Raw genomic sequence first — 25,206 nt, 5'->3', positions numbered from 1 at the left:
CATCCAAACATGTTACAGTCATAACTTACATATTTATTGCCTTAAAAATATATACATATAGGTATAGATATATATATATAGTATATATAATATAGATGTATAGATACATATAAAAGGTCTGTTACCTAAACTACGGTAGTAGTTCCAAAGCACTATGATCTAAAGGAAGTAGATTCACTAACATGCCGTTGTTCACTTGGCAGGTAACCGATCATGTGCACACTTATGGCACTTAGATTCTCTTGAGTGCGCAATTACTCACCATTACTGCTGTCACTTCCTTTTTTTTTTTTCACACAGTGTCATCCACGCAACTGCAGAAAAACTAAAACGTATTCATACTGAGCACACAGGCACACAACTGCGCACGACGCCTCGGAGAGTTCCTGAGAACAGACAGCACTACGGCCAGTGGCTGTAAATGGCAGTCTTTTGGATGATGCTGAGAGATTGATCCGGGCTTCAGTTACACTCCCGTGATGAATTTCCAGAGATTGCAGGAAATGGCTCTTGCACACAACTGCGGCTTTACCCACTTCACTCCTATGCCTGGAAATAATTCACAACAACCAACCAGAGTCAGCAGACCGTATTGTAACTTAAAGATATACACATGAACGTTGGATGTAGTTACACGTGAATAGCCAACACAGCTGCACATGTACCGCTAGGAGCAACAAGCGCCCAGCACGAGAACACACGTCATCCTATCTTCAATGTTACATGAAAGCTACTAAGGACTGCTCCCCCTATCAGCCAATTTCTGTGCTGCTGGCAGTCAGGGTAACACAGCATATTTACTCCGTGCGTGCATGCGTGCATGTTGTATATACACCACTAAGGCCACTGGCATTCTGTGGCAGAAGACTTGAAATACCATGAATGGAGCACAAAGAATCTGCAATATTCATCTTAAGGATTTGCACGGCAACCACAGGACACGGAGAAGTAAGACGACACGGCCACAGACTGACAACTGGAGCAGACCCTTAAGATGAATGTAAACCAATTAGCCCAATATGGCATACTGTTGAATCACAATATCCCATGAAAGATATCAAATAATTAAGATTTTTTTTTTAAATGCCTCGCATACTCTAAATGTACCTTAATTAAAACCCAAGGTGTCTGTTGCGATTCAACACCAAGTAGTGTTCAGTGCCCTCTTGATTCGAAGAACAGCACTTGTATAGCTTAGTACCCTCACAGCAACTGGATTATTTCACTGATGATGTTGTTGCATAACCCTACGTCCGCTGTGGTGACCATGCCCACAGGTGGGATACGGCCCTACAAAAGTTTGGCACTCGTTTGACACTTTCGTTTCTGGACAGCCCAATACCACAATGAGAGGAAGCCCCCGAAACGATGCTGGGCATTGCTCAAAACTAAAAAGCTTTTTGCCATTACTAGCAGCACTCCTTTCGAAAGGCACTGGTATTCCATAAAAGGATGTTAGCACATTGTCGCCAGAGCTGCCCCACTTGGTATGTAAGGTTGCATGAGAGGATAGGAAATCAAGCATGTCAAAGCATCAGCAGAACTTTGTTCATCTCCGGATTATTACTTTCAAAAGAACTCAAATGATCACCCTGTTAATACAAATATAACATGAAACTTTTTCCTGAAACAAATATAACATGAAAATTTTCGTTGCTCTGATTATGTAACTGTACTAACTTTTTGTACTCGCGATTGTACAATACAGCGAGCGTTTCTTTTTTCTCTCCATTATGCAAGATAGTTAAAGTGACCTACGCCACCAGGCTTGCAAGCCGGTAGGTGAAGGCAGCTTTTCAGTAAGCTTGGGGCAAAGCACGCAATGCATAGGTGCAAAGGAGAGAGTGGCTACTGTTGTGGAAAGAAGGCGGAACGAGTTGTTGACAGTAAGAAGGCACTGAAAGAGCGGAGTAAGGAACGCAAAGAATGTTGCATAAGTGCAGGAATGGGTAGCACGAAACAAGCGGCGCCGTCACAGCGGTGGCAGATACGGATGGTCTGACCAGTTTGAGATTGGGTTATAATCGTAATAATATTTCTTTCAAAATTCTCCTCATGTCTCAAACTCCCCCATCGAGTTATATTCACACATATATGGTAAATTAATCATTTCCGTACCATTGTGCCGTTCCTACCGATTTCCGCAACAACAGTAACATAAAAAAGGAAAGAATGTGGCTGCAAACATTCAATCCACAAAAAATAAAATACTCATATCTGCGATTTTTCCCGGAATCGTAGAATCACAGGAAACTAGGGGCTTTACATATCACTCAGTGAGAACCCATTTTTCAACTTAGTGGGACTAGTTCTGCACACAAATGATGACAGGTGGACCCAGTAAAAGTGAATGTCCAGTGGTCTTGCCAGAGCATAAGATGCAAAGCATGTGTATGTGATACAACCTTGTGTATGCAGCGAGAGGCACCTCTAAAATGCCTACTGCAAGATAAGATTACCTACACATTCGGAACCAATAAGTTGCAGACAATTGAGCAAATGCCCTTTGTACACTAAATCTATGGGAATATATTACCTCATGTTACTTACCTCATGATTTAAGTCCACCCCAGAGTGCAGGGCTATACATGACTACTGCTTCATCTCACTGCTCCTGCCAATACTGTGCAGCCTCTGCAACAAAAAGCAGCCATGTTATTCATGTGCCCTAACTTCAATGGCCAATATCCAAAGCAGCCAAAGGCAGCCTTGTTGTAATTCATCCAAAACGAACACAACCGTCACATTTTGTTCACACAACATCCATGCACACAAGTTCCTATGCTGAGAAGCTGATTGCATATAAAGTGAATTTCTAACAACTGGTCACAAACAAAATCTTTAAGTGAAGGATAGCAAAACACAAAAATAAACCTTAAATGTAAAACGTATGGTCATTTGAAGAACACGTTATAAAATGATACAGAACGACTCAACTGTGATCACGCATCGTCCAGAGTGATGTTTACCACCCTGAGGATATAGATATTGATATCAACCTCAAAAAAAAAAAAAAAAACAGTGTATTAAACTGAATGTGCAGTGTCCATAAGGCAACTAAGAGTCTCAGACAAAAAGACAGTATACCTCTCAAGACAGTGATCTTGCCTATCATACTCCGTGCACAAGGTTAACCAAAGGGGCAAAGATAAATTTAGCTGCATATCAATACCATACACAACAGTGGCATCACAAGTTGAAAAAAGATAGCAAAGATTCTATTATGCGCATTAAAGATCTTGTCCATTAGGCTTTCTCACACACAAAGGCTTACTTTTTTTTCATTTTGTTCGAAATGTGACTACATTAACTGGCTACACCATTCCTTTCAGGAACAGTCAAAATGAGCAATTTTCCAAGCGGCAGCGCACACTCGGCAGGAAGCCGTTTCGAGCTCAGAGCTACTTATAACTGTTGTCACTGGACTCTAGGATATACCATAGCTGTGCTCTAGATGGAAGCAATGCTAGCTGTGCTTCATGGCACATCAGCAATGGCCATTACAACATGCATCCAAGTGGTATGTTCATGCAAGTGCATTAGTTGGAGTTCACTTATGACTACACACAACAATAGCAAAATGCCTCTTCACAAAACAATTTATTCACATCACTATGTGAGTCAAAACAAAACAATGCACACATTTTGAAGGGTAAGGAGCGTTGTAGGATTGTCGGCAAGCAAGCAGTTTTTTCTGCTCATGTGCGAACTAAATATTCAATTAAAACCAATGACAGAAGTTTTCAACCAGTGAAAACAGGCGAAAACTTTCAACACGATAGCTCTGAAGAATCAAGAGAGAAAACAGCAGTGGAATTTCAAGAAGAATAAATTATTGTGAAAGCCACCTTTGAGCAATAACACTGTTAATACAAACATCTGAAAAAGTAGTATGTGTTATGCTGAGTACCAGTTAATAACAACTAACAACTTTTCACACGTCAAAGTTGAGGAAGCAACTATGAGGCATACTGTACAGAAGCCTCTGCATTAACTTCAACAGTCGGAGTTCTTTAATGTGCCCCAAAGTCTCTACACATCCATCAAATCTACATCCAAATATGGCTGCGATAGCCGGGACTGAGCTTGCAATCTTGCGCTCATTAGCAGAATGTCACGCCCATTAAGCTACTGTAAGATTTGCTCCAGTTATTAAACTAAACAGACAACAGATGAAGAAGTGAACCCTGAGCATAACCTGGAAGCCAACAATGCTACATTTGGTTAATTCCAGTTTAATACACAATCACAGAGATAATGTTTATACTCAGCAGCAGTAGGGCTGCCATAAACAGTACTTGAGCAACGCATAATTTGTTACGTTGATTTTATTTATCTAATGCTCAACTACTATATGCCATCACAATACAGAGAGCAAACCGTCTCACCCCTTTACATAACTCCACACCTGAAAAGTTCGCACAAAGGTGGTAAATGCTTCTCATGTGCAGGCCCCATACACACAGGTGCCCCTGTTCCTCAAAGCAAGAATACGCAGTAGAAAAAAATTCTCATAGCCTGCCACAGAAGAATTTCAACATTGTGACAGCACCTGAGGCTGAAATGATAACTGTCACCAGGCTATGTCACATATTTTAGACTGTCAGTTATTGCCCCGAGGCATTCCGTGGATGCTTTTAAAAAGCATACGCAGGTGCACTGAAACATTCCCCCGTTGGTCTGTTCTGCCCGTGAACCTAAAGTGAAGCACATCGTGGAATGCTTACACTGTGCCCACAAGGTGGCTACAAAGTGCGTGCAGATCTGCTCACACCTTCCTTTTTTTTTTTTTAATCCAGCCACCCTCTTGAAATCATGCCAAGCAATGCGTCTTCCTATTCAGTACATTCATACTCCAAGTATTAGTGACAACACTCAGCCCCGCTGCAGTGACTCAGTGGTTACGGCGCTCGGCTGCTAACCCGAAAGACGCGGGTTCGATCCCGGCCGCAGCGGCCGAATTTCGATGGAGGTGAAATTCTAGAGGCCCGTGTACTGTGCGATGTCAGTGCACGTTAAAGAACCCCAGGTGGTCGAAATTTCTGGAGCCCTTCACAACGGCGTCCCTCATGGCCTGAGTTGCTTTGGGACGTTAAACCCCAAAGAACAAACAAACAATACTCACCTTGCATGCAATCCTGCTGCCAGCAGGAGACCAACAAAAATGGCCGCAGCTGAGGCTCTCCTCTCCATCGCCGCAGAAGGCTGCTGGACAATGCGGTGTGCCATCATCGCACCCAGTTCCTGTAGATCGGCCACAGCCGCCCCACTGGCTTCGGCTGCCATGTCCTTCTGTCCCGTAGCTAACACATCAAACACACACGCATCCAGGTAGGCACCTGTCAAGTTTGCAGCGCGACACGCCACATCTGCTTCTTCCAGCAGCCAGGCAGGCTCCCCGTGGGGCGCTGGGAGGCGCTCAGAGGCAGAGCAGCCCCGAAGGCACAGCTGCAGTGGCTGCTCGCCAGCAAGAGTCAGCGGAAGGCGGAGTGCCACTGAGAGAAAGTCTCCCTGCCGCCTTATCAGCAACCGGGCCCCTGCGTGCGTCAGGAGGAGCTCCACGCGGTTCGGGCTGAGTGTCATCAGGCTTACTCCCTTGCCCGCCAAGGTTGCCCCGTCAGTAAAGACCCTGGGCAGTGGGTTGTCCTTAATGTCTGCTTCGTAGGTCTTCTCCACTGCACAGCTTCCATGAGCACGGATCACCACTGTAACCTGCAACACACCAGAGAGTCCCTTTTTAAATGCAGGAATGTATCTAACATCTACTATCACAGTTTACAGTGCCTGTCACATTGTGGCTTTCTGTGTAAGCACAACAGTTTTCATAGACCCAAGCTGGCTTACAATAAAGAGCACCCAAAACTGAACTGTATGCATAGCCACACAGATAGAATGATACATTATTCAAGTTATCCACATAGGCTTGGAAGAAAAAGTAGACGAAGGGGAAGAAGCAGTCGACAAAGAAAAAGACAGCCTGATAAAACACATGAGCTTCTATGCGAACTCCCTTAAGAAGAAGATGTTCAAAGACATTACCACCAGTGATTCTTGCCGTGGTCAGCATCTAAAAAAAGTAAATGCATTCCTCCAGTGGTTTTGACCAGCATCAGTGCGGATATGACTACAAATTTTTTCATAACAGAAACAATATGCCAACTTTTTTTTTCATAGAAACAACCCCTCAGTATGTCAGAACTCTAATCAGAGTGTCAGTGAATGATCAAGAAGCCATTAGTGCAGGGCTTCATGCAATAACACCACCGCTGTTGATGAAGCAGCCACCATAAATTGTTCAGTGGCTTAACACAGACAGATTGATGTGCCAATCATGCTGAACTACTTCAAAGATCTTAAGCATTATGATTGTGACTATATACGAAGACGTAAAAAAAATGGTAATCCAGGAGAAAGCAGCAGATTAAACTATTCTACTATTCTGCATTTTCTTTTCCAACCTAGGGTACTGAAAATAAGTCCTACATCTCCGACTAATATTAGCATTTCCCGGATCCTGAACCTCCTCTAGCGAAACAACACTGGGCAGTTCCCAAGGTACACTGTCACCAACTGCAACAGCCTTTTGGCTAGTGTCTTAACAAGTGAAAAATAATTGCACACACCTTGGACAGTACGGTGGCCTTGTTGCCAAATGGACTATTCGTGACTTGCACTGCAAAGTATGTGTTGTCAACCAGGGGCCGAGCACCAATGGCACGGCAAGTCTGCAGCTCTCCACCAAAGGTACGCAGGTGAGTGTCTCCATAGAGGCTACACTGGCGCCAGTCCTCCTCCGGCTCACCTGTTCCAAGAGAACAAAGGGAAGTTGAAAACAAAGAAATTATATTCGTTGTGCCACCATCCCTAGCTCTTACAGGGGTTCTTTGATGATCACATCAACTCTTCAGGCCCCGCTTTCCAACCTGACAACATGGAGTAGAAATCCTCTAAAGGGCATTATATGTACAAAAGGATTCACAGTAGAACAGAGAAAATCGAAGAAAAAGGACTTGTCCTCCATCTGACGACTTGTGTTTCTTAGTCGAAGGCAAGTCCTCTAGATGAAAATTGTATGTCACTGGGTCGAGGCTTCTCTCATCCCCCCACTTGTTTAAGTTTTCATAGAAAGGGAAGTTGCAGGGCGAAAACTCAAAGAAGTGGAACCAGCTTGCTTTGGCAACAGTAAAGCTCACTTTGACAACAATTAAGTAGCCGCATTTTCATGAGACCTAAAACATTCCAGGAGCCGTAATGCAGAAAGGCAACACCCAGGAGGCATAATAAACATGCCACAAAACAGAAATCGGCTCACTAGTACCTACTCTCCTTTGCAAGACTGCAACTCGTTTGTTAAAACTGAATTCCTCTAAATTTACTGAGCATTTTTCATCACAAAAGCTCTGCACCCGATCTAGATCCAAGGAGGGAAGAGAGGAAGGGAATAAGCTTTGGCTCACTTTACCTCAGCCCCAATGTTCACAAAAAAAAAATCAAAGTAAGGTACAACCAAAAAAAAACAAATGTGCATACTAAGTGCTAATTTCATGAACAACACTGAAGGCTACAAAACGCCACATAATTCATGGCAAACACCAGAGGTGCACGCTGCTTTTAATGGCTTTCGGCAGCGACAGCTTAGTTGCTCAGAATGTGCATTTCATTCATTTCCTTCCTCTCGCTTTTCTTTCCATTTGATTCCATTTCTTTCCATTTTCGTGCATGTGTGGATGCTGTGGCCATGGGAAGGTTTTAAACAATGCACATGGTGAACAAAAGTTTCATGCTTGACAGGGATTCAGCCTGTCAAGGGAGCAGCGTCACTCTCTCCTATTGTTTCAGCATTTCACCACAAGCTGGCCCAACATGTGGAAACAAAGCATCAACCAGCCATGCACTCCCATGTTACCTTTCATAAAGCTCATGACAGCACAAAGACCAATGTGTGCTTCTGGCAGAGGATGGTGACAGACACGTTACGTTTAAAAAACACAATTTATGAGACTGGTGCATGCTGACAAGAGTAGGGTGTCTGCATAAACATGCTGTCACAGACACAATACAGCTTTGGCTTCTCTCAGCCGTGCAATTCAGTGCTAAAAAAAAAATTTTTCACTTAATGTGACTGCTTTTCTCCATTGTTGGTTAACTGCGATTCAAAGGAATAGACTAGTTCTGCAGCGTTGCCACAATGCAACACATGATATGTGGCTGGCAAGTGCAAACTGGTAACCTGGTAACCCTTGCTGCTACAGCTGGATTTATCATCACTGCAAACAACACACCAAACAAAGCACAGCCAGTGTTCTGTGTTTCCTTCCACTGCTAGTCAAACATGCAGGGTGCTGAAGGGCTGCTATCGTGATCTGTGTTCGGAGCCATTATACTCCCTTTTCACTGCAGGTGACTGTACCTTACAGTAGCTCCATACCTGCTGCAGCCGATCTTACAATCTTAAAACTGGCTTTCTCCTTTGACGACAATTTCTATTTACTCAAGTCACATCCACTCTACATACCTTCCAAAAGACCTTTACATGTTAGGGCGTTTGCTCGTGAACAATTTGTCATGCTTAGGAACACTAGGCCCCTACAGGCAAACTGTGTGTACTTTTTTTTGTTCCGTTCCCATACTGCCACAAACGTTTGTAATGTTTTTTTTTAATTGTTCAAACTCGTTGCTGCGTGGTTTATCATTTTGTCACGTCAGAGGCAGCCAGATTTCTCTGGAAGGATTGTAACTGCACAACTGTTTCGACGACATTCAAGATTGTTGTAGGTAGGTGTTCTTGGTGCCTCATCTCGAAGGCTTGGTGTTAACTTCTAAATTTAGCATGGAAAAGAGCAACAGCCAGTCTGATCTTCAGCGACCACCCAGTTCACTTGCTGCCATCACCAACATCGAGTTCAAATACTTTTGAGGGCACAGGTTCACCCAATAAAACGGTTTGCTTTCAAAGCCTACAGCTGTCTCCTACCTGCCCGACTGCCATCATCACCGCGTGCAAATATGATCCAGTACAACAGCTAAAGCTGGCAACATTCCAAACACTACCATCATCCCTACGCTGTGTCTCAAGTAGTTAGCGTATGAAATGCACTCACCAGATCGCCAAATGCATGTCTCCTTGGCTGGGTTGGATGTCGATGTTTCCGCAGGGGCGGCCTCACTGCAGTTCAGTTTGTTCAACCGAGACACTATGGATCTGTATCGGATGTTATGAGCACACTCCTTGGCCACACGAGTAAGGCAGGACCGAAATTCTGCCACGTTGTCGCACGAGCCATCTTCATAGTTGGCATAGCAATTCATGATGCCGCACTCATCCACTGCCATGCGCGTGTGAACCGCATATGCAAAAATAAGAGCAAAAAATTACACCTCAGACACAGCTCGGCGGCTTCCATAAACTCAGCACAACTGTTGCATCGTGTTCGCAAAACACAGCAGAAAGATAGCCCTTCAATCAATAGCAATCAGCAACTTCACCTTTTTACTTTAATAATAGTGGCTGCACTAATTAGCACCACGGCACTGGTTCAGTGCCTAACCAAAGTGGTAGCATTTCACCCTGGCAAAATGAAAAAATGCCCATGCACTAAGATTTTCAGGCACAATTCAAACCCACTCCTGTAAATATCCCTAAAGAGGTGGGCAGCATAGAAAAATATATAAAATAATAACTACCCTCTGGTTAAGCTTTCCCATGCTCACGCCATACCCTCCCCTCCTACCAACGTAAACATCCTCCGAATGGGGATTCTCCACTCTCAAGATCATACCCAGCAATTCTGGATAAAAACATTTTTGAGCAGGAAACCGTTTATGAACACAATTTTTTCATAAAATGTAAGATTTCACTCTAACAATCAATATATCCACAGATCACCCGGTGCCAGTTTTAGATTTCTTTTTTCTATTGACGTTTTTGCTGCCGTCAAAATTGTTCCCCATTGGTTTTCTACGGCAGTCTTAACTGTTCAATGCGATTGATGGAAACACTTAAAAAAAAAGATTTTGCTACCTATAAGAAGAATGGACCACTACCTTCAATATTTTCATAACAGTATCTTACAATTTACCAATTTTCAAAACTTTTGTGGAGGAAGTTGGACTTGACTCTCGTCCTTCCACAAAAACCACCTTCCAAATGGCTTGGTAACCACCCACTAGTTACAGATTCCTACGCTTACATAATACTTTTCTCTTTCCATGGTAACCACCCTCACAGTGGTTCCCATGGCAACATACCCACCGGTTACGCCGACAACGACGCATACTATAATGTACTACTACTATTACAACGCAAAACCCAGGAACAGGCTTAACAGCTATCGCTGTAAAATGCATGGAGCATTCGGTTCATTAATCCTATAATTTTCTTCACATATGAACAAAATTCACTGCATGCATGTGCACAGCCCATAAGCTTAAGACCCCAAACAAAAATGCATCATCACATTCAGGAGCAGCTCGGCTCCTCCATTTGATCTCCAGTCAGCACTGCGTTGTTATAGCTGTGACCACCTTATTGCAAGAAATTTTACTAATCTCTTCTCTCTATCTGACCCTTTGCCATCTTTGGCTAAGTTCTCCCTGTCTTGTCATCCACTCTGTTACTCTAACAGGCCATCGGTTATTGCTTCTCCATGCTAGATGTCCTGTTCACCTCCATTTCCTCTTCATTCCCAGTATTATATCATTAACTTGCTTTTACCCTTGGGTCCACGTGTTCTTTTAATGTCACTGCTACCATTTACTTTTTCAGTAGCCTCTAAGCTTCGGCTTCACAGGTGAGTACTGGCAGTGAGTACTTTTTTTTTTTTAGGGATATCAGGGGCTGATGTTCTTTTTGATGATGATGATGATCATCATGATGAGGGGCTGATGATGTCTTTTTTAGGGCTGATGTTCGTAACTCTGAAAGTACTAGGTGCCAAATGTACTCCAGCCAAACCTTATTCTTCTAGTAATTTTCTTTTCATGATGCTATTTCCAGTTTCAAACTAATTATCATCAATTGTAGGTCTGTTTTCAGACTGTTAAAAGTTACTTTTTTTTCTGCACATCGATTCTGAAGCTTGTCATTGCTTTGCCTATCTATAAGTCCTTACTAACGTACCACCATTTATTCCCCAAGTTGCAGGAAAGAAAACCAAAGGTTAGTACAGTGTTCTCCATTAACTCTTTCTAGCCAGTTCCTCTCAATCCAATCCTCTGAACACCACTGGTAAATAAGCGCTGAATAGCAGCGGACAAACTGTGCATCTCTGCCTGACATCCTCTCTGAATCATTCTCTCCTTCCTGCTGCAGAGGACTATGGTTGCTGTTCGGTTCTTTTAAAAATTTTCTGGTCTCATTATGCTTCCTCTAGAAAGACAAACACATAGAACGATCAAGGCAAAATCAATATCAGCGCAGCTAAACATGTATCATAAATATTTAAAATGCCAAAAGAGAAAGCATTCCATGCGATATCTTTGAATCAATTTCTTGCTGTTCTCATTCCCAGAGATTTCCCCACATGCACGCCACTTCTATATACAAGGAAAAAAAAAATGTTTTCACAAAAGAAGCATATGAGTAAAGCTACACATGTTGAGTGTATGAAAACAAAAATGACCTTTGTTTGTATCACTCTACAGATGGCTATGTCACAGTGCAACTGCAGATGCCATGTGTTCTGCTTCAAAACTACATGTGATTCAGAAGTGTGAAACTGCTCCCATTGCAAAATGCGGCACACAAGAGCACCGACAGAATCATGGCGTATGTCTGTCGTTTCCAGTAGGATGACAATCACTATAGAATACTGCTGCGTAGTAGGGAAGCTATTAATATTTATCCTTTTGGTTTGTTCACAAAAGCATTGCGAAGCAAAGTCACCAGGAATGAAAGCATTTCTTACAGCTTACACAGTGCAGTCCACAAAAACAAAAGCTGCACAAGCTAGCACTACGGTAGGAGCTAGAAAATGACTGCCAATCATAAAAAGCGTCTGAATTGCAATATGCACACCAAAGGTAACTAATTCATGCGCACCTCTCAGCTTTCATGCGGGTTTCACAGACCTGATTTGGCACTCGCAGGCGCAGGTAAAACATAAGTCCATTTTTAAAGATTATGGAGAGATTTTTCGAACCTAACTGCGTCATTACACATATAACGTCATGGAGGAAGGAATGAATACGAATAACGTAGTGTCCTTTAAAAAAATGAGCGCGTGGTAGGGGATATACGCTTTTCGGCGAGTTCCCAATACATATTTCGCGCTTGGTACCGGTCACGTGGTGAGTGCATTTGAGCAAGTTTACTGAACCTGTAGCCTTTACAATCTCTGTCCTGATGCGCGAAACCGCAAAACGACATAATCTGCAATCTGTCGTCTGCTCCGCCATAATGTTCTACAGCCACGCGTTCAGTTCTTTTGCAAGTCAGCAACACCGCGACGCGTGCACAGCTGCATTTTAAGGAACAGCCAATAAAAACGCGACAGCAGCGACAAGAATGCGCACTGGCACGACGTCATGCACGATGCTCGTGACTTGGCGACGATTTGGAACGAAACAACGCACTGCGCGCGACTGCGCCAAACAAGTTTTCAAGAAGACAAACGGCTGGAGAAACGATCCATTACTCGCAGCTGAAACTGCGACGAAGGGCAGATATGAACACGCCAGAAGGTGCACCTGACTACAGTTTGACCAGCGAACATGCGGTCGCCCGGAAGCAAGGCGGGCGCGCACCGCCCACTCGTACACTGTCGCGATCGCCGGCACAAGACCTAACCCACGCAAAATATGCGCTGCAGCCGAACGCGTACGGACCAAGAACGCAGCAGAAATTAGGTTCATCTCAATTTTCGGTGAAATTAAAATCCATGAAGAGTGTTTTCGACTCCGATCGCACCGAGATCCGGAAAAAGAAGAAAAAAACGAGCACAGACAGCACGCGAGCGCAACTCACAACTCGTCGCTGTAGAAAGCACGGCGAACGTGAAGAGAAGCCATCGAAGTAGTAGCATCATCAAACAAGGCAGGAAGTTTAACCGGCGAAGCACGGCGATCACCATGAACACAATGATAACGCCGCCATGTTTGTGTTGAATTCTTCGCCTTTTTTTTTTCGTATTGTTGTGTTTATCTTTTCCGCCGTGTTGTGTTTGCTTTGTACTGTCTACGAGTGAAGCCCTCTAGCGGACTTCCCAGTCACTCCAAACATGGTTCGAGTTCGTCTGCTCGCGTCGACAAGGAACCTATGCAAGGAGTCGCGGGCACGCGTAACGAAACTTCATGCCGAGTAGTACGCCTTCATTATTGGCTTGCGAGCTCGTAAACGCTTTTGTGTGTGTTGCGTGAACGAAAACGCACATTTGTGGACTGACAAAGGTCAACGAAATTCATTAATATTTGACGATTTGTCGAGAAAGAGAGAAACTGGACTGCATGCTTGAGAAGAGGCGATGACTTCTAAAATTCCCATGAATTGACCCATTATTTTCAGTGCTTGTTGGTTGCCACTTTTCCCGGTAATCTTATCGACTGTCTTACAAGCATTCTGTGAAACTCTTTCACTTTCATATGAGGTTAAATTTATATATTTCGTTGCACAAGGAGGCACTGTACGGTGAAGCGCGCGCAGTTCGCTGTTGCAGACTTTTCAAGCAGCTCTGCTGTTCAAGCACAGATTTCAGGGGACGTGGACATGCAAGCTTGGGCTTTTTCTCTTCTACACGTCTGTATTCGGAAGGGCATCCGGCAAAACAAAAAAGTAAAATTTGTGTCCCCAGACGCCGGTCGTTCACAAAAGTAGCAACATTTGTGGACATACGTGGCATTACCTAAACATTATTTTGTTTTTAAAAAACAGTGAACAAGTATTCGCTTTTTTTTTTTTTTAACTGCGTAGGAAATGGATACAAAGCATGAGCACGTCCGGTACACGTGTTGCCACCTAGCTGGCTCATATGTGCATTCGTCTGCAACGTAAACAGGGGTTTATCTTCGCACGCATTTGCTTCTGAACCACACGACTGATCCATCCGGCCAAAGAAAATGCGAGAAAGAATGCTCAGGCCCCAAAAGTCATCTTTGGGTGTCAGCGTGTATGTCGTGCCAACTACGATATGCTGCTGCTTTCTTTTTTCTTCTTCTTTTACGGAACGACGGCACGTTGAAGTCGCTGCTCCAGGTGAATGGCCTAACGTATGCGTGCTACTTCGGCTGCTCTTTTCGATGTCTACCAGCGGGCAGTCAGCGAGGTTTAGAATTTTCCCAAACCTGACCAAGAAACATCAGCTGGAACATCTAAAACCACGAACGGAACCGAAGGAAATTCAAATTAATTGTTCTAATTAATCTTTGTTGACTCGGAAGACATACGGTACAAAATAAAACGAGAAATAAAATATAAGTTAACAAAAGCTGAACTGTCGATGATGCGGATTTATGAAATACAAATACAACGGCAACGCACACAATCGAAAATAAAAATCGGCGTGCAGAAAGGAAACACGTGCTCGACGCGGCCACGTTGCAATGACCACCTGCCTTATGTTAGTGTACTACGTTGCAGTTTTACCAATGTGCCGTGAGGACAATGAATAAACAGTTGTGAATGAAATTACGTTTCCAAAGTGAGTGCACCACACCGCTGCGCCTCTTCCACTAGGCGAGAAATAAAATAAAATGACATTACTCCCATATTTTACACACATTTAGCGCTAGAATCACGCTCCGCGTAGCCTGAGGCAAGCATTCAACCCATGGACACAGAAGTACGAACACTGAAAACAAAAGAATTCGATGAGCGTGTTGACAATTAGGTTATGAAGCACACAAACCAAGAGGTAAAACACCGCCGTTGCACCGGCTCTAGAAAAGTTGAACATATAAAGAAGCGAGAATGACTCTCTAAGCTCGCAGAACAGCTGCTTGACCGTGAGCTTGCCATTTCCAACACCGTAGCCATTTTCAGGAAAAAACCTATGCGATGGAGCATCCGCGTGACATGCAGAATGCAGAACGTCAGCGCATGGGGAGTGACCGCCCGCGCTGCCCGCGCTTTAGGCTGCTGGCAACCAAGTCAGTGACGTCACTGATTACAAATTTGGTGTCCACCAATCGTAGGCCGACAGCGCAGCTCGCCCGGCGTCGCTGTACGACAGCCACGTTGTTTTTTAACTTTTAAGTAGCCGGCTCTGCCTTCTTCGTGCGACACGTTAGTAGTTTGGGCTACGCCATGAAGCACGTAGTGTTGTTAGCCGCTTTTGTGTCGGCTGCCCTTGGTAGCGATGTTCTCGATTACTCTGGATCCGATTTTGACGATCGGATTAAAGAGCACGACACAGCCCTTGTCGAATTCTTCGCTCCATGGTGAGTCACGCCTCTTCGAAAACCAGTCCTGCACCCGCTTACTTCTCTGAAAATCGCGAGCCGCCTCCCCTGCTTGTCGTTCACTGCCTATATTGTTCGCTTGCTGCCTTCTTCAGGTGCGGCCACTGCAAGAGGTTAGCGCCCGAGTATGAAAAAGCTGCCACTACCCTCAAGTCCAACGATCCGCCGGTGCCACTTGTCAAGGTAAGATAACCAGTTTGCTGATGACGCCAGGGATGTAAGCTAACACGAAGCTATCCCTTTAGGTTGACTGCACATCGGACAGTGGCAAGGAAACGTGCTCAAAGTATGGCGTGAGCGGATACCCCACCCTCAAGATCTTCAAGGGAGGAGAATTCTCCTCGGAATACAATGGCCCTCGGGAGGCCGGTAAGCTAACGCCTGCCAGCGTGTTTGATTGGCGGGTAGGGCTAACATACTCTTTTGAACAGGTGGCATCGTCAAGCACATGCGGTCCCAGGTTGGACCCAGCTCCAAGGAATGCACAACTGCCGAGGAACTTGCGAAGCTGCTCGAGAAGGACGAGGTGGTCATTGTTGGTAAGTAGTACATCCTAAATTACGCGCACTGTTCGTGCTCGTGGCAGGATATTTGAGTACTATAAGCGCCACTTGCCTTGCAGGCTTCTTCGAGAACAAGGACGTCGACCTGCACGAGCACTTCCTCAAGGTTGCTGACAAGCAAAGGGAATCCTGGGTTTTCGGCCACACTTTCAACAAGGACTTGCTCAAGAAATACGGACACACCAAGTAATAATAGCGGCGTTAGAGCCTGAGTTGCGTCAACGCATCGTGAACCACACTGATTCCGTTTTGCTTCCGTCTTTCAGCAAAGTTGTGCTGTTCAGGCCCAAGCTACTTAAGAGCAAGTTTGAAGAGAGCGAGGTGGTCTACGATGGTGCTGCAGACAAGGCTGCGCTTGAGAAGTTCTTGAAGCAGAACTAGTAAGTTAACGGCATTCTGTGGTTTCTAGTGTGGTTTCACATATGCAGTGGTTTAAAGGTTCCTTTCCTTCCCACAGCCATGGCCTTGTTGGTCACAGGACGCAGGACAACTACAACCAGTTCGAGGCCCCACTCTTGGTTGCCTACTTCGATGTGGACTACACAAAGAACGCAAAGGGTGGGTAGCTCAGCACGTGCCTGTGGGACTGCTGAATCGTGCACTGCATGTAGCAGAGCTTGCAGAAACCATATGCTTTGCCCTATTAGTTTTTCTTCCACTCATCCAGTCCTAGTCGGGAGATTTTACATTTGGTCGCTTACATTCAAAAAGTCAATGCGTTTTCACTGCCTGTAAATATGTTTAAATACGACGAAGTGCAAACACATTACTTTTCTCAATGCTTCCTGTGCTGGAATGGTGGCGATTAACACTCCTGATTGTGCGTAAACAAATGATCATATTCGATCTTTTCTCTTTTGAGGCCATCGCAGCTGCTTCTTTCCACTACACCTTCCTATACCACACATGGAGTTTTTAGTTCTCCCTATTATTGCATGTCACTGCAAGCTGGAGCTTGATATGGAGAGGGATTCTCCTGAAATCTGGAGAAATAGTGTACGCTCTCACCCAGTTCCCTAAAGAGGATTTTTAGCACGTGTTTTCGTGGGAACTCTATTTACATGCTTTGAGCATTATCGGAAAGTAAGAATCATTGTCCTGTGTGGCCGATTCCCCTATTGAATGTAAGTGCTGCGGCATAGTGTGATAAGTGAAGAAAAATGTTGAATCGGGCAGTGCTCTGCTCTTGGAACAGCCTAGCAGACGACGGCCGCTGCGGCCCATGCTTAGTGCACATGCGGCAACTCGCAGAGTCTGGAGTGTCGCTCAGCCATATGGCGCTGATCAGGCGAAAGGTTGACACTCCTGTGATAAAAAATTGGGAGGTCAGCTGGAAGTCTGCTTCCTTGCAGAAGGAAAATAGGTTCACAAGGGCGGCCCAAGTACATTTAGGGGCAGGAATCTGGTGCAGTACCGGAGAGATACGGAATATCTCTCCGTGATCACAGATTAGTCGGAGTAATGTCACGCGTCTCCCCTGCATGCTTTTGCTCTGCGTGCAACGCACCTGGTCCACATTGCAATTGCAAAGGAAGGGTGAAACGCTGCTATCTTGGTTACTTGCCAGATGCGTGCACGACACAAGGCTTGGAATCCTCCTAGGAATGCCTGTGCCACCGCCATGGTAACGAGTTTTCTGCTATGCAGGAAAGCTGACTTTCGCAGTTTTGCTAAGTGTCTATAGGGTACACCAATCTGGGCTGTGCTCTCGTGCACACTTTTCAGGCATATGTGTAGAAAGCACTGGAAATCAAGCCCCATTGTACCTGCATTTCCCTTGCTGATTACTACATGGAGTGCTGGACCAGTGTTGTGTTGCTAAAAAAAAGAAAATGGGTTTTGAGGAATGGAAATGGTACAGTATGTCTGTCTCGCATTTCGGTGGGCACCTGAACCATGCTGTAAAGGAAGGGATAAAGGAGCGAGTGAGAGAAGGAAGAAAGAGGTGCCAAAATGGAGGGCTCTGGAATAATTTGACATCACACCGCACACGGGCACCTTATGTGTTTCTCCTTCATCGAAACGCGGGTTGTTGCCCTGATTTCTATTTCCAGCGAATAGTTTGAAAAGCTTTGCAGCATTTGGAAATGCATTGGGGTTGCTCGTCCATTTGTTATGCTGGAAGGTGTACAGACATGGACAAAAGTTTACGGGATTTATGATTTCAAGGAAAATTGCTCTGCTGGGAAACAAACTCATTGTAATACCCCTGTCACACTAGCAAATTTAATGTCATTCGAATCGAATGACATTAGCACCTAATGTCATTAAACGACTGCTACACGGGAACATGTAATGTCATTAGGTTCGAATGACATTCGCCATCGAATGAGTTAAGGGAACTCATTCGCATTCGATCTCGAACCGAATGCGTACTCTGGACACCAGATACGCAGCAGGTACAAGCGACGCGAAAAATATAGTGTGCACACTGCCAAACTTAGAAAGTGCATTTATTTAGTTCTGCTAAAAAAAGTTAATGTTTGTGTGAATCGGTTCACACTAGAGGCTGTCGTGGATAGCTGTTACTCTCGGTCTCAGCAGCCTACCGCAGCGGCCGAGCGCGAAGCAGCGTCTTTCCCGCGACCGTCGGTCATTTTGGGATGCGTGATTCTTGTTGGTTGGCGTGCCATGTTCGTTAAGAGCGAAGGTACTTAAAGACGTAACTGAGCAGTTCACCTTTAGGAAGTCATTTCCAAGCTCCGCGCGTGTCCGCGCGCCGCCATGCCAGCCATTTTGTTTGTTTACATTTATCGGATTTGTGGTTGACTTTGTACTTGGCTTGGCTTTTGATGGCTAAAGTGGTGCGGAATGGCCGCAAATAATATTTTAAGCTTATAATACGGCGCCCAAATGTTCTCACCCGCTTTTGAAACACTGCACAACAATTTCAAACATATTTTATGCGCGCTGATGTCGTTCAGTTGGACTATTTTTTTTTCACTGATCGTCGATGCCATCATTTTCGAATGGCATTATTTTTTTCCGTGTAGCACCGAAAGAGACCGAATGACATTCGATGCATCGAATGCCATTAGGTTCGAATGACATTAAATTTGCTAGTGTGACAGGGGTATAAAGCCAGGAAGCACAAAAGGGACATGCATCATCTGCTGAAATGGATAACAGCTCCCTGGGTAGCTGGGGGCTACAAAGTTGCTTTAAATCTTTTCTATAGAAGGTAAATTGGCTTTTGTACGTGTCTGCAGGTGAGGCGTTCACTGGGAAAGCTAAGCATATGGGCAAGGTGTAGCAGAACGTGGTTTTAGTTGAAGCAACTAGCACCACATTGGCTTCATGGCCCTTTCTTTTTTTTTACAATTTGTGTCTGCTTTTCTTTTTGTATATACATTACAGCTGCTCACAAAGTTTAAAACTATGCTGCCCCTCCAGGAAATATTCTGGTATGCCGAGCTTAGGTACCACTTTGGATGAAATTGGAGTGCTACAATAATGTGCATGGCTTATACCTTTTTGGTCCTTTAACAAACTTCCACCTGTCTGGAGCTTCTTAGGCCTTAGCCAATAGTGTGGGTCACCACGTAATCTTCCTTCCCACCCATGCTGGATATTTTGAACCACATTGAAGCTGTTCAAACTTAGCTGTGGCATGGACCTCAGTGACGAAGTTTTTGTGTGCTGTGAGGGGTTGAGCCTTTTGTTCTGTCCTGTCCTTAGGCACCAACTACTGGCGCAACAGGATCCTCAAGGTGGCCCAGAACTACAAGGGCAAGCTCAACTTTGCCATCAGCAACAAGGACAGCTTTGCTGCCGAGATGGACGACTATGGCCTGTCCTCTCACGGAAACAAGCCTGTTATCGCCGTTCGCAATGCCAACAATGAGAAGTTCCGCATGACCAATGAGTTCAGTGTGGAGAACCTGGAGAAGTTCCTCGAAGAGTACACTGCTGGCAAGATCAAGGCACACCTCAAGTCTGAGCCAGTTCCAGAGAGCAACGATGGGCCTGTCAAGGTGGCTGTGGCCGAGAACTTCAAGGAGCTTGTCATGGAGAGCCCCAAGGATGTCCTGGTCGAGTTCTACGCTCCGTGGTGCGGCCACTGCAAGAAACTGGCACCTACTTACGAGGAAGTTGGCAAGACGGTATGTGTATTCTGAATAGGACAGTTATTTATTTATAATCAGCAGAGACAAAGTTACGGTTCACTATTTGCATTTGCACTTTTTACTGTTGTGGTAGCAGTCACTGTGCAGTTCATACTGCAAACTTGCATAACTTTTCAAAACTGCTTGACAGTGCATGCTTGAAAGGACTGCCCATTATTGCCAGAAATCTGGGCCCTAGTAAATGCAGCTTTATTGTGTAATGCGTGTAGATCATAATTGTAATTTTGACTCAGATTGTGTTAAGTTTCCCACGTGTGTGGCATGGTGTGCTTTAGGTGTCAGTGTCAAGTGTTTGCAATCAGATAACCAGTCTTTTCGCATACATAATTGTGCTGTAGTGGGCAATATCTGAAACGGGCAACACTAAACTTTTTCAGCTTGCTGACGAAGATGTGGAAATTGTTAAGATGGATGCCACTGCCAATGATGTTCACCCCAAGTTCGAGGTCACAGGGTGAGTCAATCGCAAGATACAAGCTGCTGTGAAGTAGTGCCTGTTTAGCTCAATGCTTTGTGTGTGCGAGTGTACCATGTAACTCTGACCGTTCTCTTTTCAGCTTCCCTACTTTGTACTGGGTGCCCAAGGATGACAAGGAGAACCCGAAGAGGTACGATGGTGGACGCGACCATGATGATTTCATCAAGTACATTGCCAAGCATGCCACCAATGAGCTCAGGGGCTTTGACCGTTCCGGTGCAAAGAAGGCCAAGGAGGAGTTATGAGGCATCATAAGGGTCAGGAGGGACATTGTTTCTATCATTTCATTTGGGATCTCTGGGGTCTTTGTCATCTCTGTACAATAAATGTTTGTTTTTTTCTACTCACTTGGAAGCGGTTGTGCTCACTTTTTATTGATGTTGTTCTGTTAACGCTGACATGCTTCAATTTCAGTCGCACTATCGGGCAGTTGTCTTCAAAGCAGGCTGTGGATAGTTACACAATAGCATCGTTGCTCCAAGTGATTGAGGTGTAGTTCGGGTACTGCTTCTTGAGGATTTCTGTTGTCTTGGCATGGTCTGCTTGCCCGTAGGTCTGGGAGTTCCCATAGACTTTCAGCTCTTTTGTGTCCGGGATGTGAATGATGTACCCCCCTCCGAGGCATTCGCATTCCAGGCCTGCTGCGTTCAATGCAGCAGTCTCCTTGTCAAGGATCTGGAAAGATCATTCACAGCATAAGTACTGCCTCTGTGCTTAATGGGCAAAAACAAATGAGTTCTAATGCGACAGCATTAGAGCGCTTGTATGGCAGAAAGTCTGGCGGTGTTGGCGTTGATAACAGTGAAAAACACTATCTCCAGAGAAGCAACCTAGGAGTAAGCTGGGCCTCCTAGGTCGCATAAACTTGTGGTGTCATCATATCTTCCCACCAGATTGTGAGAAAACTGCACGCTGTAGCAGGAGGCAGTTAATGATTCGCAGCTAGATTGTGCGGCAAGAGCAACCTGGGTTGTACAGGCCCTATAGGTAGCAGCGCCTACCATTGCAGGGAAGTGGCCAGGAGTGGTAAGAGAACTCTCGGGATCTATAAATTTTAAGTCTAGAATGAACGATTATGCATATATGGGCTGTCATACCCTCATCGTGGACTTTAAGTGTCCCCTCCAATTTTTCTTTTACAAGCTGTATGGTTATTTGATCTCTTGCAGTGACTTGCACTTTTGCCATGCTTTCCTGTATGATGCTGGATTTCAGCCGGTCTTGCAGATGTGCTCGGAGAGCATTACAGAAGCTTGTGTACCTCTTTACTTTCCTTACTCAGGACGGTCCTTTAGCATTACGCTGGCTAGCTTGATATACTGCCACTTAAATGGGAGCTTCAAAATTAATTTGTGCAGTACTGGTATGAGTTTCACAGCGAGGCACTCGACAGAGGCACTGCAATAGAAATGAATGTTGCCTTTTCACAATAATCCTAAAGCTAACCACACTCCACAGCATTCTGCACAGGTTATGCAAGCGCACTGCAGTTAAAAAGTATGTGCTGATCATTAACGTTTTCTAAAACCTCAGGTAGAGAAAAATGCATTGGCAGCACTACACAAAGGCTGCAAGATAAAGGGAAACCAATGGACTAACACCACGAGTCAATCCTGAGCTGGTGACTCAGCTCCAAGGCTACCCAAAAAAAAATGGCAAAAACAGTGCAAAGTCTCCCCCAGCAGCTTTCACAAGTAAAGAAAGCTTCCAGTCTCCCTAAATCCAAAACTCCTCTAAGCCGTTTAGAATCTTTTTTTTTTTTCATTCTTTCTCTTTACCACCTCCAGGAGAAGATTAGTGATGTTTCTAGTTTGCATTATTTGTTTATTTTAATTCTGTATGTGGGCAGTTCTTAGTACACTATAACTACACCCCTTTGTCGAAAATTATGCGTAAAACAGGTTGCCAACCACTTACTCTCTCCCCCTTCATTTCCCTCTCCACCCTTGCTCGAATTACTAGCAAACCCCTTTCGATGGAGCTACTTTATGCACTACTCACACAGACCTACACCCATCTGAAACTTACACCATGCCAACAATAGAAAAGTCTTAGTAGTCTTAGTTTGTCATAGTGCAACTTTTCTTAAAGGGCAGAAACCCATTCACACCTGTCTGGACTGCATCTGTGAGGCCTCTCCTATGTATCTCCAGTTAACCCTGTCCTTTGCCAGGTGCAGCCACCGTATCCTCGCAAACTTCTTAATCTCATCTGCCTACCTAACTTTCTGCCACCCCCTGCTACGCTTGCCTTCTCTTGGTATCCACTCCGTTACCCTTTTAAGGACCGGTGGTTATCTTGCCTTCGCATTACATGCCCTGCCCAAGCCCATTTCTTCCTCTTGATTTCGACCAGGATGTCATTAATCCATATTTGTTCCCTCACCCACTCTGCTCGCTTGCAGTCTCTTAACATTACACCGATCATTTTTCTTTCCATAGCTCGCTGTGTTGTCCTTAACTTAAGCTGAACCCTCTTTGTTAGCCTCCAGGTTTTCTGCCCCATAGGTGAGTACCGGTAAGATACAGCTGTTGTATACCTTTCTCTTGAGGGATATTGGTAAACTGCCATTCATGATCTGAGAGAACCTGCCATATGCGCTCCACCCCATTCTTATTTTTCTAGTTATTTCCCTCTCAAGATCCGGATCAGCGGTCACTAACTGCCCCATGTACATGTATTCCCTTACCGCTTCCAACACCTCGCTACCAACTGTGAACTGCGAGACTGTTGGAACATTACTTAAATTTGGTCTTCTGCATGTTAAGTTTAAGACCTACTGTTCTGCTTTGCATGTCTTACTCATTGACCATGCTTTGCAGATCAATGTATCCGCACAAAGAAGGATTGTACACTGATCCTGCAGGTTTGTCTGGTTAAAAGTCTTGGAAAGCTTTTTGAAAGGCTAAATCCAGCCATCATTTTTCTTCCTAAAGCAGAAACATACCTGAACTCCATGACAACTAAACCTAGATCTGAATTCAACCTAAACATAAATCTTTGGACACCATGTACAAGAAAACTTTTTATGACTATTATTACTTTGTTATGATGACCATGACTTAGTACCTACAAGTCGACACAATATAAAAGATGAATGACAAGCCCGGTTTCTTTCCTTAAGGGTTTTTCCTCTAGATACATGATCTGTTTAACATGAAATTTTTTATGTTCAATGCAGATGTATATATAAATATGGCTCTTAAAATCCCTTTTTTATTGCCCGTACCTGCACTTGCAGTAAAGCATTCTTTAGTTGCTTCATTTTTTCTATGCTTTTTTACTTGTTTATCTTGAGTGGCAATGATAGAATTATTGTATAACCTTGGTGTGTCACATGTCAAGATAAATTGCATTTTGTTCTTTTTTCTGTATTTCATCGTACCTCCAAACAGTAGCAGTTTTTGATAACTCATGCAGTATACAAAAGAATACTCTTACACAAAAATTAATTGGGCACAATTATAGGGGAAAAAAATGTTGCCCTTGCTATCCATGCTGTCATCTTATTTATTTAATTACCCACACTGCCAACAAGCATTACAGCAGGGAATACAAAACAAATAATGCAGATGACATAAGTAGCGTCAGCCACATAACTAATCTACATCAAAACAAGAATCACTACCAAAGCAAGAATGAACACACAAGTCACAGAAATAAAATCTAAGTTTTGACAACATCTCGTCCAGTCAGAAAAAACCCTAAATCGCAATGACGATAATCTTTAGCCTACGCATGCAAGATGTTTGGACCGACTGCTGAGACGCACTTAAACTTCACGCTTTGGGATTTCTGTTCTGAAATGCCTTAACCCTTTTTTAACAACTGCACTTAGTTGGCATTCCTTTTTTCTTGTTGACATGAAGTCACAGAAGTAAACATAGCACTTGAACACTGGAAAGTGGTCATTCTAACCAACAGACATCATCAGACAAAACACAGGCAGTGAGCAATTTGTTCCAGATTGTTCTGAGTAAAAAAAAGACAACCCAGGCATCGACTAGAAGGTTATTTAAATTTTTATATCCTCTCCCAAAACTGGTTCTGTGCCCGAATATTGCGCCTTATCCCTTTATGCCCATGCATGTGACAGCTCTTCATGTGGATTCTTAATTTTTCTAAAGACAAGCCACTAATGGCAGAAGATTTGGCCTACTGCATACATTGCCTTAATATTCAGGACCATTGCATTTAACATATTTGTGTATGCATGCCAACATATATTAGCAAAAGTAAGTGTAAGCAGTAGATCAGCGACCTCAAAGTCTTTAAACTCCACCTCTCCAGACTTTATTAATTGCCATTTCCTAATGCTACTGTTATAAACTTCCTTCATTCCTCGTCTCTGCACGCTATCCTTCTCACATGAATTTTTGCATTTCACTGCAGTCGAGAGTTGAAGGAAATTGTTCATGCTGCATGCATGTAAAGCACTTGGCATTTCGCAGCATGCGAGCACAATACTGCAATGAAAACACAATGTATGTAGATCAATACTAATTTTTTGCCATATCACAAACTGGTACAGTGTCTATGCCATATGAAATTCTGACACAAAATGAAAATGATTAAGTACCTAAACGCTTAACTGAGTTGGCAGTTAGACAGTGCATGCCTCTTTACTCAACCAAATCCATCTGCT

The 25,206-nt window shown here is 44.2% G+C and overlaps 3 protein-coding genes across 7 annotated transcripts in view; 1 reads left to right on the top strand and 2 right to left on the bottom strand.

The window, feature by feature from the left end:
* Positions 1 to 12: 12 nt before the first annotated feature.
* On the bottom strand, positions 13 to 15,015 carry LOC149342814 (repulsive guidance molecule B-like). 3 transcript variants are annotated; one of them, XM_089545286.1, is made up of 6 exons: positions 14,841 to 15,015; positions 9,102 to 9,326; positions 6,624 to 6,802; positions 5,126 to 5,712; positions 2,551 to 2,634; positions 13 to 549 (listed from the first exon to the last, which is right to left on the bottom strand). In XM_089545286.1, exons 2-5 carry the CDS (start codon positions 9,307 to 9,309, stop codon positions 2,601 to 2,603), a joined length of 1,008 nt encoding a protein of 335 aa, XP_089401412.1. In that variant the 5' UTR covers positions 9,310 to 9,326; positions 14,841 to 15,015; the 3' UTR covers positions 13 to 549; positions 2,551 to 2,600. The 3 variants fall into 3 exon arrangements, with proteins under 3 accessions (XP_089401412.1, XP_089401411.1, XP_089401413.1); XM_089545285.1 differs by lacking the exon at positions 14,841 to 15,015 and adding an exon at positions 12,965 to 13,141; XM_089545287.1 differs by lacking the exon at positions 14,841 to 15,015 and adding an exon at positions 12,041 to 12,863.
* A 110-nt stretch (positions 15,016 to 15,125) lies between these two features.
* On the top strand, positions 15,126 to 20,908 carry ERp60 (disulfide-isomerase A3). The gene is made up of 10 exons (XM_089545283.1): positions 15,126 to 15,372; positions 15,489 to 15,576; positions 15,639 to 15,762; positions 15,825 to 15,932; positions 16,016 to 16,142; positions 16,223 to 16,336; positions 16,414 to 16,514; positions 19,635 to 20,059; positions 20,461 to 20,537; positions 20,641 to 20,908. The coding sequence occupies exons 1-10, from the start codon at positions 15,239 to 15,241 to the stop codon at positions 20,804 to 20,806; spliced, it is 1,464 nt and encodes a 487-aa protein (XP_089401409.1). The 5' UTR covers positions 15,126 to 15,238; the 3' UTR covers positions 20,807 to 20,908.
* An 11-nt stretch (positions 20,909 to 20,919) lies between these two features.
* Positions 20,920 to 25,206, bottom strand: part of LOC149342811 (14 kDa phosphohistidine phosphatase-like) — an 8,539-nt gene continuing 4,252 nt past the window's right edge. For all 3 annotated transcript variants that reach the window (XM_089545296.1, XM_089545294.1, XM_089545295.1), the window contains exon 3: positions 20,920 to 21,236. In XM_089545296.1, coding sequence (XP_089401422.1) covers positions 21,018 to 21,236 — 219 coding nt within the window. In that variant the 3' untranslated portion in view covers positions 20,920 to 21,017. The remainder of the gene's footprint in view (positions 21,237 to 25,206) is intronic.

Source organism: Amblyomma mixtum, chromosome 5, assembly GCF_055824585.1.
Source record: "Amblyomma mixtum isolate Tamu chromosome 5, ASM5582458v1, whole genome shotgun sequence".
NCBI lineage: Eukaryota > Metazoa > Arthropoda > Arachnida > Ixodida > Ixodidae > Amblyomma > Amblyomma mixtum.
The sequence above is the reverse complement of the archived record's forward strand: the minus strand, read 5'-3'. Positions and strand labels throughout refer to the sequence as shown.

Bases quoted from the DNA above. Each gene is read 5' to 3' on its own strand.
- ERp60 (XM_089545283.1), top strand. From the start codon at position 15,239: ATGAAGCACGTAGTGTTGTTAGCCGCTTTTGTGTCGGCTGCCCTTGGT. The intron at 15,373-15,488 runs GTGAGTCACGCC...TGCCTTCTTCAG, and splicing joins GTCGAATTCTTCGCTCCATG to GTGCGGCCACTGCAAGAGGT. The intron at 15,763-15,824 runs GTAAGCTAACGC...TCTTTTGAACAG, and splicing joins CAATGGCCCTCGGGAGGCCG to GTGGCATCGTCAAGCACATG.
- LOC149342814 (XM_089545285.1), bottom strand. From the start codon at position 13,070: ATGGTGATCGCCGTGCTTCGCCGGTTAAACTTCCTGCCTTGTTTGATG. The intron at 9,327-12,964 runs GTGAGTTGCGCT...CGCGCATGGCAG, and splicing joins GCTTTCTACAGCGACGAGTT to TGGATGAGTGCGGCATCATG. The intron at 6,803-9,101 runs GTGAGTGCATTT...CTCTTGGAACAG, and splicing joins GACATGCATTTGGCGATCTG to GTGAGCCGGAGGAGGACTGG.